We start from the raw sequence: 13,134 nt of genomic DNA, 5'->3' as shown, positions 1-13,134 counted from the left end.
CCATGCCCGCTAGCCCCTCTGGGCCACAGACACATGGGGCCCACGCCCCAGAACAAAAAAAAGAGGGATTAAAAAAATAATAATAAAAAATTAAAATTAATTAAAATAAATATAATTAATAAAAATAAAAATGATTTAATAAAATTAATTATTAATTAATTAATTATCTAATGAATTAATTAAGTTAATTAATCCGATTTAATTAATTTAGTTAACTAGTTAGGTTAATTAAATAGTAATTAAATTAACTAATCTGTAATTAACCTAAACAGAGAATGACAGGTGGGTCCCACTGGACCCACATGTCAGGTTGACCACGTCAACTCTGTTGACTGCTGATGTCAGCATGACATCATGCTGATGTCATTAATCTGTTTTTCGAATTAATTAAATAATTAATTAAATTCCAGAAATTAATAAAATCTTTAGAAAATCATATCTTTTAATCCGTAACTCGGATTAAAATATTTTCAACATGAAAGTTGCTCAGAACGACGAGACGATTTCGGATACGCAGTCCGTTCGTCCGCCACACACCCCTAACCTATCGAACTCGCAACTTTTCCCCTCCGGTTCATCTGTCCGAAAACGCGAAACACCGGGAATACTTTCCCGGATGTTTCCCCCCTTCGTCGGTATCACCTACTACCGCGATTGGGCACACCTAGCATCGTTACTTGTCATGTCATGCATCGATATGCATCTGTTTACTTGGTATTCATTGTTTCTTCCCCCTCTTCTCTCTGGTAGACTACGAGACCGATGCTGCTGCTGCCCAGTTCGACTACGGTGTTGACGACCCCTCTCTCTTGCCAGAGCAACCAGGCAAGCCCCCCCCTTGATCACCAGATATCGCCTACTCTTCTCTATACTGCTTGCATTAGAGTAGTGTAGCATGTTACTGCTTTCAGATACTCCTATACTGCTGCATAGCCTGTCCTTGTTACCTCTGTTGTTACCTTACCTGCAATCCTATATGCTTAGTATAGGATGCTAGTACATTCATCTGTGGCCCTACATTCTTGTCAGTCTGCCTTGCTATACTATTGGGCCGTGATCACTCGGGAGGTGATCACGGGTATATACTATACATACATACATACTTTACAGATGGTGACTAAAGTCGGGTCAGCTCGAAGAGTACCCGCGAGTGATTCACGGATTGGGGGCTGAAAGGACCTTTGTCCCGACGGCCCTCTGTGTGGATCTTTGTGGCGGAGCGACAGGGCAGGTTAAGACCGCCTAGGAGAGAGGTGGGCCTGGCCCTGTTCGGCGTTCACGGATACTTAACGCGCTTAACGAGATCTTGGTATTTGATCTGAGTTGGCTACGAGCCTATACGCACTAACCAACTACGTGGGAGTAGTTATGGGTATCCCGACGTCGTGGTATCAGCCGAAGCACTTCAGACGTCAGCGACGGAGCGGCGCGCGCCGAATTGGAACGTAAGCCTGCTCTTGTATTAAGGGGGCTAGTTCTGCTTTCGGCCGCGTACGCAACGTGCAGGTGTGCTATGGGCGATGGGCCCAGACCCCTGCGCGCTTAGGTTTAGACCGGCGTGCTGGCCTCTCTGTTGTGTCTAGGTGGGGCTGCGACGTGTTGATCTTCCGCGGCCGGGCATGACCCAGGAAAGTGTGTGCGGCCAAATGGGATCAAGCGTGTTGGGTAAGTTGGTGCACCCCTGCAGGGAAGATAATCTATTCGAATAGCTGTGATCTTTGGTAACAGGACGACTTGGAGTTGTACCTTGACGTTATGACAACTAGAACCGGATACTTAATAAAACACACCCTTCCAAGTTCCACAGACAACCTGGTGATCGCTTTTCTACAGGGCGACGAGAGGAGGATCGCCGGGTAGGGTTATGCTATGCGATGCTACTTGGAGATGCTGCTTGGAGATGCTACTTGAAGATGCTACTTGGAGGACTTCAATCTACTCTCTCCTACATGCTGCAAGACGGAGGCTGCCAGAAGCGTAGTCTTCGACATGATTAGCTATCCCCCTTTTATTCTGGCATTCTGCAGTTCAGTCCACCGATATGGCGCTTTACACATATACCCGTGCATATATAGTGTAGCTCCTTGCTTGCGAGTACTTTGGATGAGTACTCACGGTTGCTTTCTCCCCCCTTTTTTCCCTTTCCTTTCTTTCTGGTCGACGCAATCAGATGCTAGAGTCCAGGAGTCAGACGCCACCGTTGACGACGACCCCTACTACACCGGAGGTGCCTACTACTACGTGCTGCCCGCTGACGATGACCAGGAGTAGTTTGGAGGATCCCAGGCAGGAGGCCTGCGCCTCTTTCGATCTGTATCCCAGTTTGTGCTAGCCTTCTTAAGGCAAACTTGTTTAACTTATGTCTGTACTCAGATATTGTTGCTTCCGCTGACTCGTCTATGATCGAGCACTTGTATTCGAGCCCTCGAGGCCCCTGGCTTGTATTATGATGCTTGTATGACTTATTTTATTTGTAGAGTTGTGTTGTGATATCTTCCCGTGAGTCCCTGATCTTGATCGTACACATTTGCGTGCATGATTAGTGTACGATTGAATCGGGGCGTCACAATTAGTTTTTTGAATTCAGAACTCAAATGCAACAAAAATCTGAGTCCATATTTGATTTTTTTTGTGCACGCAAAAATGATCCAAATATATTATCAAAGTTTCGGTGAATCTCGGTGACCAGCGCCCTGGAGATCAACCCTTGAACTGATCTGAAGCATTTGACATGAAATCTCTCACACGACGAGAAACCTTAACCTCGTCGTCCCAAGGTGGCGGTGGTGGTGGAAGGGGATCGGCGGCGGCGAGAAGAGGTGGAATAAACGCGTCTGTCATGTCGTTGTTGATCAAATCAAATCTACTGTTGAAGAATCCCTCCCTAATCTGTCATGTCGTTGTTGTTGACATAGTAAAGTAGTACTACATTATTACATAGAGTACAGTATATGCCTGTGGTTTAACAAACAAACAGCCTCAGAATATCAGTCATCACGTAGTTTAGAGTTTAGATTCACTCATTTTTTCTTGGTATCTAGTTTATACTAGAATCTTTATTATGTTTAAAAAGACTTATATATTTAGAAATGTCAGCACTGTTTGGTTTCATTTGGATTTGGTCCCACTCCTTGAATCAAAGTAATAAAAGTAAAAAAAAAACGGTTGTTGTTGATGATGATTTGGTCTCACTCCTTGAAATCAAAGCTGGAAACTTGAAGGAGATTTGTCAAATTGAATTCGTATTCTTTTGAGTTTTGAAATCTCAAGGAGTATTTCATTTGATGTTGATGAATGAGAGTCAAGTACAGGTAGAGCAGATGTGAAAGAGAAGAAGAAGAAAAAGTCAGCTTTGGATTAGTAATGGCTGCTATCTATCGCGGCGCGAGTGCGACGGAGGAAAGGTCGTCGGAGGGCGGCTGCAGGGTGCGCTCCCACGCCCGGGACTCGACGTACACCCGCGACACCTTGCCGGCCACCCACCCCATCTCCGGCCGCTCCTTTCCCTCCTCATCCTCATCCTCAGAGGCGCACCGCAGCCCCACCTCCAGCAGCCTCTCCGCGGCCGCCACGGGGAACGAGTCGCTCAGCTGCCGGTCCACCCAGCTCCGCTCCGGAGCGCCTCCGCGGCCGTGTCCACCACCGACACCCGCGCCAACTCCTTGGTGGCGCGGTCGAACCGGTACCGGCTCTCCGCCGCCTCCCCGGACAGCAGCCCCAGCAGCAGCACGCCCTGGCTCTTGCTGCCGTGGGCGTCGGGGGCGAGGAGCACGGTGGAGGGGGAGACGCGGCCGTGCGCGGCGTCGGCGTGCGCGTGAGCGTACTCGATGCCCTGGGCCACGTCCACGGCCACCTGCACGCGGGACAGCCACGTGCGGAGGACCACGCTTCTACTGGTGCTGCTGCCGCCGGCGCGGGAGGAGGAGGAGGAGGAGGAGGAGGAGGAGAGGTATGCGGCGAGGGTGCAGGCGCCTGGGGGGAGGGCGTAGGCGAGGTAGACGTGGGCGCCGGCGGGGCAGGCGCCAAGGAGTCGCGCGAGGCTGGCGTGGTGGTAGCGGGCGAGCGCGGCGGAGGCGGAGGCGGGCGTGAGAAGCGGGAGCGGTCGGAGCTGGAAGAGCGCGGCTGGGCGGGAGCGGAGGGAGCAGCGCCAGAAGGTGTCGGAGGAGCCCCGCTTGGCGAGCTCCTGGAAGGTGTAGAGGACGGGCTGGTCCGGGAGGGAGGCGCGCGCCATTCAACAGGAAGCGCATGGTTTCTAAATCAATACAGTAAAAATCCATCCATCAGCTCTTCAAGTCGGAGGAGGAACCACACCTCTGTGCCATCCTGTAGCACAAGAGATACAACATGTAAAACCCTAAGCAGAAACACTTGAGTAAATCAAGGCAAGATTGAAGAGGCCTACTTGTTCTTTGACCCTTTGTTTCATGGGGACGGTGTCGTCCTTTGCCCTCCCCTCCTTCTTTAGATCCGCCATTGCGCGTCACGCTATCCTTGTTGCCTCTCTCTTCCTTCTCACCGGGCAGGATGAATACGAGTCTATCGGTTGAGTTGAACAACTAGAACATGAAGGCGCGCTTTGCTGCGCCCGCTCATATTGACAAAAATACTTAGACTATTTTTGAAAAATCCAAGCAGTGTTTAAGAAAAATTGAATAATTTGTATGGGTCCAAATATATGTGAGAGATGTTTTCAAGAGAACTGTTCAAAGTGTTAAGCTCTACAGGCTAGGTGCGTCTCAGCGGAGCCCTGACACCGTAACAAATTACAAACCATGATATAGACGGACGATAAGTTGAATTTTATCACATATAACTTAGCTTTTTGGATCTAACTCCCAATAAAGAAATCAACTGTACAATATTCGAATTGACTCAAGCGCAGCTTTAATCCTCAAGGCGTGTCAGGTACACATAAAAACGCCAAATCCAAATGTCATGCTATGAATTTTATTCATGCCACGCCGACCACTGATTTTAGCAGTAAGAGATCTCACAACTAATGGACTGTTTTTTCTTAGACAACCTGGGCGTAGGTGAGGGTGCATAGATCGTCGACATGGGCCTTGTCAAATCATTCTAGGAATAGAAAGATACCTTTACAATTTCATGGCATCTGGAGAAGTAAAAGTAAGATTGCATTCAGATGTGCAATCTTGGGCAACTCGTTCAGCTGAAAATTTAAACTTGTCATAAAATCATAAAACATACTGCCTTGCATTCATAAATGGCTTCGGCTTCACCGGTTGCCTGCAGTACTTGCCAAAGAGAGGATCTAGGGCTCAAAAGCATAAAAACCATAGATCAAGCAGTGTTAATACAGTGCAACAAGCTTTCTTAACCAAACTAAATCCTAAAGCTTGAAAAAGGAACACAAGATTGCTAACATGGGCACTCACCCTACGCTCCGCGTGCATGTAATACTTTTAGGAGCACTGTGTGCTCAACAACATGAAAATTGACTTTCAAAAAAGAAAAGAAATAGTGAACATGGACTCTAGAGAAAGGGGGAAATAGTTCCAGAAATAAATTGTGCGCATAATATATTCAAGAATAACACGCCAAAATCTGAAAAAAGAAATTACAATAGGAGACCAAACGTTGTGTTGGACCAACGACCCACAAGACAAGAAGACAAGAGACGACCGGACCGGCAGATCAAGCATTCATTCATTGGTCAAAGAAAAGACCCGACTTTTCTCCTCTCCTCTTCTCCTTCTCCTTCTCCTTCTCCCCGGCCGCGCCTCCGTCGGAATCCAATCCAATCGAATCCATGGCCGCCCACGCCAAGCTCCTCCTGTACATTGTGGTGGTGGACGAGAGTGGCGCCTCCTCCTTCCGCTACACGCGATCCCTCCTCCACAGCACGCTGCAGCTCATGGGATGCAAGCCAAGGCACGCATTCGAGGTCTCCTCTCTTCTTCTTTCCCCTCTTGGATTCATTCGATCCCTCTGTTTCTGATTTCGATCTCTCTGATTTCTCTCTCAATCAAATCAAATAAAAAAAAAGATTAGCCGGCGGGTGTTCGATGTGGTCCGCGGCGACCCCGCGGAGATGGAGATGGAGTCCCAAGGTAAAAGCGGAGGGGTGCAGCGGTACGAGCTGCCGGACGCGGCCACCAGCCCCAGGCAGTTCCAGTTCGAGCTCTACAAGCGCCGGACCACGGTGCTCATCCCGAGGGACCTCTTCCTGCACCTCGTGTGCCAGGCCCTGGCCCTCTACAAGTACCTCGCCCCAAACCAGAGGAACCACCTCACCCTAGCCTGCAGGTCTGCCAACTAGTATCTTTTCCTCATTCTTTACCAAGCATTTGCATTTGCATTTGCATTTCATCTAGAGCAGGGCAGGGCAGGGGTTTCCTCATTCTTTACCAAGCATTTGCATTTGCATTTGCATTTCATCTAGAGCAGGGCAGGGCAGGGGTTTCCCCATTCTTTACCAAGCATTTGCATTTGCATTTCATCTAGAGCAGGGCAGGGCAGGGGTTTCCCCATTCTTTACCAAGCATTTGCATTTGCATTTGCATTTGCATTTCATCTAGAGCAGGGCAGGGCAGGGGAACCAACTTTCAAAGGACTCTGATATTATTCCTTTCTAATCTCCCCCTAGGATTCGAGAAAGAAAAGAGTCCGTCACGGTTCTTCTATGCGGAACAAGTGGTTGCGGCAAGTCTACTCTTTCCACTTTGCTGGTACACACACCTCCTTCTTTTCCCTTTTCACAATGTTACTCTCTATATATCTACTGCTGCTGCTGCAAACATTCTTAATAAACCAGCTTATCTACCATATGATATCTAAACAATAAACTCTAGAAGCAAATTTGACCCGTTCCGATAACAATGACCCTTGCCCCGTTAACTCTCTTTATTTATTGATTTATTAGATATCATCTTATACTAGTATTTAGGCCATCAATAGTTTAATTCCTTTTCAGCATCTAGATACATCCCCTTTTATTCATTTTGATGACAAGTATTTCCGGACGGAGGGAGTATATTGCAAAATTTCCCTACAAGCCAGACACTAAATCATCTCTTCAGAACCAGAGCATGCCCCAGTTTTATCGTTTCTCGCTTCCAGATTATAAAGCATTGCAATGTTGTATTAACAGGGGAGCAGGTTAGGGATCACCACTGTAGTTTCCACAGATTCCATTCGCCACATGATGCGGAGCTTTGTTGACGACAAGGAAAACCCCCTTCTCTGGGCATCCACTTATCATGCAGGTGAATGCCTCGATCCGGTGGCTGTTTCCAAAGCAAAAGCCAGGCGGAAAGCAAAGAAACGCTCGGGCGTGTCAACCAACTCAGGTATGGATTATGAGGGCAGCGGAGACAAGGTTGAGGGAAAACCAATTGGGAAGAAGCAAATGGCTATAGAAGGTTATAAGGCACAGAGTGAGATGGTCATCGACAGTCTGGATCGGCTTATCACCGCGTGGGAAGATCGCAAAGAATCGGTCGTTGTTGAGGGCGTTCACTTGAGCCTTAATTTTGTGGTACGTGCTACTGAAAACCATAATACTGTTCTGTTTCCCCTGTACAATTATTTTCCTTCTATTTTTCTTGCTCTTTCCAATTATGTCGAAAATGCTCTGCTTTCAGTTTCTTTTCCAGTCAAAGTGGAATTATAAGTTCACGATCAATCTGTTCTTATGCCCCCTGTTATTTATGTAGTATCAACAAACAAAACAACAACAAAGCCTTTAGTCCCAAACAAGTTGGGGTAGGCTAGAGGTGAAACTCATAAGATCTCGCAACCAACTCATGGCTCTGGCACATGGATAGCAAGCTTCCACGCACCCCTGTCCATAGCTAGCTCTTTGTCGATACTCCAATCCTTCAGGTCTCTCTTAACGGACTCCTCCCATGTCAAAATCGGTCGACCCCGCCCTCTCTTGACATTCTCCGCACGCTTTAGCCGTCCGCTATGCACTGGAGCTTCTGGAGGCCTGCGCTGAATATGCCCAAACCATCTCAAACGATGTTGGACAAGCTTCTCCTCAATTGGTGCTACCCCAACTCTATCTCGTATATCATCATTCCGGACTCGATCCTTCCTCGTGTGGCCACACATCCATCTCAACATACGCATCTCCGCCACACCTAACTGTTGAACATGTCGCCTTTTAGTCGGCCAACACTCCGCGCCATACAACATTGCGGGTCGAACCGCCGTCCTGTAGAACTTGCCTTTTAGCTTTTGTGGCACTCTCTTGTCACAGAGAATGCCAGAAGCTTGGCGCCACTTCATCCATCCGGCTTTGATTCGATGGTTCACATCTTCATCAATACCCCCATCCTCCTGCAACATTGACCCCAAATACCGAAAGGTGTCCTTCCGAGGTACCACCTGGCCATCAAGGCTAACCTCCTCCTCCTCACAGCTAGTAGTACTGAAACCGCACATCATGTACTCGGTTTTAGTTCTACTAAGCCTAAACCCTTTCTATTCCAAGGTTTGTCTCCATAACTCTAACTTCCTATTTACCCCCGTCCGACTATCGTCAACTAGCACCACATCATCCGCAAAGAGCATACACCATGGGATATCTCCTTGTATACCCCTTGTGACCTCATCCATCACCAAAGCAAAAAGATAAGGGCTCAAAGCTGACCCCTGATGCAGTCCTATCTTAATCGGGAAGTCATCGGTGTCGACATCACTTGTTCGAACACTTGTCACAACATTATTGTACATGTCCTTGATGAGGGTAATGTACTTTGCTGGGACTTTGTGTTTCTCCAAGGCCCACCACATGACATTCCGCGGTATCTTATCATAGGCCTTCTCCAAGTCAACGAACACCATATGCAAGTCCTTCTTATGCTCCCTATATCTCTCCATAAGTTGTCGTACCAAGAAAATGGCTTCCATGGTCGACCTCCCAGGCATGAAACCAAACTGATTTTTGGTCACGCTTGTCATTCTTATTAAGCGGTGCTCAATGACTCTCTCCCATAGCTTCATTGTATGGCTCATCAGCTTAATTCCACGGTAATTAGTACAACTCTGAACATCCCCCTTGTTCTTGAAGATTGGTACTAATATACTCCGTCTCCATTCTTCTGGCATCTTGTTTGCCCGAAAAATGAGGTTGAAAAGCTTGGTTAGCCATACTATCGCTATGTCCTCGAGACCTTTCCACACCTCAATGGGGATACAATCAGGGCCCATCGCCTTGCCTCCTTTCATCCTTTTTAAAGCCTCCTTCACCTCAGACTCCTGGATGCGCCGCACAAAACGCATGCTGGTCTCATCAAAGGAGTCATTCAGTTCAATGGTAGAACTCTCATTCTCCCCATTGAACAGCTTGTTGAAGTACTCCCGCCATCTATGCTTAATCTCTTCGTCCTTCACCAAGAGTTGGCCTGCTCCGTCCTTGATGCATTTGACTTGGCCAATATCCCTCGTCTTCCTCTCCCGGATCTTAGCCATCTTATAGATGTCCCTTTCACCTTCCTTCGTGCCTAACCGTTGGTAGAGGTCCTCATATGCCCGACCCCTTGCTTCACCAACAGCTCGCTTTGCGGCCTTTTTCGCCATCTTGTACTTCTCTATGTTGTCTGCACTCCTATCCAGGTATAGGCGTCTGAAGCAATCTTTCTTCTCTTTAAGCGCCTTCTGGACATCATCATTCCACCACCAGGTATCCTTATCTTCGCTTCTCCTTCCCCTGGACACTCCAAACTCCTCCGAGGCCACCTTACGAATGCAAGTCGCCATCTTCATCCACACATTGTCCGCATCCCCTCCTTCCTCCCAAGGGCCCTCCTTAAATACCCTCTCCTTGAACACCTGAGCTACCTCCCCCTTGAGCTTCCACCACTCCTGTTATTTATGTAGTATGAATTTGTCAAATAATTCCAATATTTCAGATGGGCTTAATGAAGAAACATCCATCAATAATTCCCTTTATGATCTACATATCCAACGAGGGCAAGCACACCGAGAGGTTTGCTGTACGCGCAAAGTACATGACGCTTGACCCAACCAAAAATAAGTATGTCAAATACATCAACAACATTAGAACCATCCAAGAGTACCTCTGTAGCCGAGCTGACAAATACCTAGTTCCCAAGGTAAACAACACTAATGTTGACCGGAGCGTGGCTTCCATCCACGCCACCGTCTTTAGCTGCCTCCGCAGGCGAGCTACTGGAGAACAGTTGTATAACCCCGACACAAACACTGCAGCGACTGTAAATGAAGAGTACAAAAACCAATGTGTTGCCAACTCCATGAGTTCCAAGGGGATGTTCAAATTAATCCAACGCCTAGGATCCTCAAGGAAGCTGATGGCCATCGTTGATGTGGATGGATCCGTTTCAAAGGCTTGGCCCGTTGAGTCAGGCGATGGAGACGGAAAAAACGGTTCCCAAGGTGGCGGAGACCAGAAATCTCTAGGAAACCCAATATATGGACCTCTGAATATTGGAAGGGCCGAGTCGGTGAATCTCCAGTTTGGCTCCTTTGGAATAAGTGCATGGCCTACCGACACAGGCTGTACAAGTCAAGCTGCAAGTGTGGACGGCTCGTGGATAAATGGTAATGAAGGCAGTAGCAGCGGCCATGTTGCATCTTCATCCGGCGGCTCCCCTAAGAAGGCCGATGGGCATCATAAAGAGGTAAGTAGCAATTTAACTTGGTACTATCTGGCAGCATGAACTTGTCTGATCTTTTTGGCACAACTTTCTGTCAGTGAACAACAGAGAAACACCATCAGATTTGTTAGTATCTTATAATTGCTGATTTATTTATTTCTGTTTGCCGGGGACTTGTAGATTAAAGAGTCAGCAGCAGCATCTGGCAGTGATGACGATGACGAAGAAGAAGCTGATGTTCCACCTAATTCAGGGAGTGATGAGGACCTAAGTGAAGAAGATGATGACGAAAACCATGATGACGTGAGGCGTGGCAGTCTATTTATTTACCTTCATTTTGAGTTCTTCCTTTTTTGGTCCCGTCCCCCCCAAAAAAAATGCTTGACAAATTGTTACTACACTCGGTTGCTTAACATACATACATATCCGTGGGTGCTTTGACTGGCAGATGGAAGGGTCTGTGGACGAGGACTGCAACAGGTCCGACGAGGAATACGACGACCTGGCCATGCGGGATAGTATGGAGAACGGTTATCTGAGCGATGACGGCATCATGGTGCACACCGGCTTAAGCAAATGCCTGAGCAACAGGTTTCCGGAGGGCAGCCAGCATAATAACCGCGGCACACCGAGGAAACATCTCGAGTCTCTGCGAAGCCTGTCCAAGGTTGATACTAGCACACATGTTCCTGACACGGCGCGCTCTTGTGCTGCCGCTGCCGCTGCCGCTACCCCTGGTGGCAAGAGAAGCACGGCCAGGAAGTGGAGGCGGTCCCTGAGCGACAAGATCAGTTGGCGGCCGCGGAGCTGCCCCTCTCTCGCGGAAGCGGCGGTGAAGCCCAAGGGCTCAGCTGCTGTTCCAGTGGTTCCCGAGTCCTGAGAGGCTATATGGTTTTTATGTAATAATAATAACCAGGGAAGGGAAGATAGAGATGCTGCATTGCATCAAAGTATAATACTCCACTATGTGAATGGTATTTGTTGGGAGGCTGCAAATTAAAGGGGAGTGGAGGCCGGATGACAGATGAATGAATAATGCAAATAAACTTGTTCTGGTAATAATTCTGCAGAGGAGTAGATAGGATACAGAGAGTGGTTGCTGTTGATCATGGATTGTGTTGCTGTGACTGAATGAATGCATTAATAACATAACATTAGAATTTAACCGATGTTGAAGCACGAACAACGACGTGTTAGAGGTGGTGCCGCGAAACCCAAGATGACCGAGGAACGCCGCGATGCGCTGGTACCACGCGCGCGAAGCCTGTTTGAGGCCATATAACGATCGTGACAATAGGCAGACATCATCCGGACGCCGAGGGTCAACGGACCCGGCCGGCTGCTGACAGAGGACCCGCTCCTGAAGATGGTTGTATAAGAAAGCGTTGTTGATGTCGAGCGTCAATGGATCGTGGCGGGTTTGACAACCGGACAGAAAGTCTCGGAGAAGTCAACACCGACACGTTGTGCAAAGCCACGGACAACCCAATCGAGCCTTGTACCTGTCGAGAGAACCGTCCGGGAGGAGCTTATGACGAAAAACCCACTTGCTGGAGATGACGTTTGCTCCAGGAGGACTAGGAATAAGGGTCCAAGTCCGGTTGGCGACAAGAGCATCATACTCAGCGCGCATGGCGGCGGTCCAATGCGGATCACTCAACGCAGAACGCACCGAGCGCAGAACTGGAGAGATGGTCGTGACGCAGAGGTTGTGGTAGCGCGGGTTCGGCTGATGCACCCCGGCCTTGGCACGCATCACCATGGAGTGGTGAGGCGGCAGGGGAGGTGGGCGTGGACCACGGCGAGGGACCACAACCGGCGGCTCAGATGATGATGAAGACGTGGGCGAGGCCATGGGCGTCGGAGTCGAGGGAGCGGTCGACGAGGCCGACGGCATGGCCGACGAAGTGCTAGAAGGCCAGGCCGGGGTCGATGATGAAGGCGCCGACGGGGCCGAGAGGGCCGGCTCCTCCTGAGCCGGCGAGAATGTCCGCGAGGCGTGCGGAGACCCAGCCAAGGGCGAGGCTGCGGTCGGGGACGAGACCCCCGAAGGCCCGGCTGGTGGTGGGGCCAGGAGCAAGGCCGGTCCTGACGAGGCCGACTCCTCCAGAGCCGAGAGCTGAGGGCCCAGCGAGGCCCAGGAGGCCGTGATACGTCTCCAACGTATCTATAATTTTTGACTGTTCCATGCTATTTTATTATCTGTTTTGGATGTTTATGGGCTTTATTATACACTTATATATTATTTTTGGGACTAACCTATTAACCGAAAGCCCAGTGCAAATTGCTGTTTTTTTGCCTATTTCAGTGTTTCGCAGAAAAGGAATATCAAACGGAATCCAAACAGAATGAAACCTTCGCGAGGATCTTTTTTGGAACAAATGCAATCCAGGAGACTTGGAGTGGACGTCAAGGAAGCAGCGAGGCGGCCACGAGGTAGGGCGGCGCGCCCATGGGGGTCAGGCGCGAACCCCACCCTCGTGGGCCCCTTGCAGCTCCACCGACCTACTTCTTTCACCTATATACACTC

General features: G+C 48.9%; 1 protein-coding gene and 1 pseudogene across 1 annotated transcript; one reads left to right on the top strand and one right to left on the bottom strand.

Moving 5' to 3' along the window:
- Positions 1-3,233: 3,233 nt before the first annotated feature.
- LOC123084665 (serine/threonine receptor-like kinase NFP) lies at positions 3,234-4,546 on the bottom strand (annotated as a pseudogene).
- Positions 4,547-5,662: 1,116 nt separating this feature from the next.
- On the top strand, positions 5,663-11,690 carry LOC123084664 (P-loop NTPase domain-containing protein LPA1 homolog). Its single transcript, XM_044506143.1, has 7 exons — positions 5,663-5,905; positions 6,008-6,267; positions 6,608-6,689; positions 7,112-7,498; positions 9,879-10,628; positions 10,785-10,907; positions 11,053-11,690. Exons 1-7 carry the CDS (start codon positions 5,771-5,773, stop codon positions 11,482-11,484), a joined length of 2,169 nt encoding a protein of 722 aa, XP_044362078.1. The 5' UTR covers positions 5,663-5,770; the 3' UTR covers positions 11,485-11,690.
- Positions 11,691-13,134: the final 1,444 nt, after the last annotated feature.

Source organism: Triticum aestivum, chromosome 4A (assembly GCF_018294505.1).
Source record: "Triticum aestivum cultivar Chinese Spring chromosome 4A, IWGSC CS RefSeq v2.1, whole genome shotgun sequence".
Classification (NCBI taxonomy): Eukaryota; Viridiplantae; Streptophyta; class Magnoliopsida; order Poales; family Poaceae; genus Triticum; species Triticum aestivum.
Note: the sequence above shows the minus strand (reverse complement) of the source record. Positions and strands in the feature narration are given on the sequence as shown.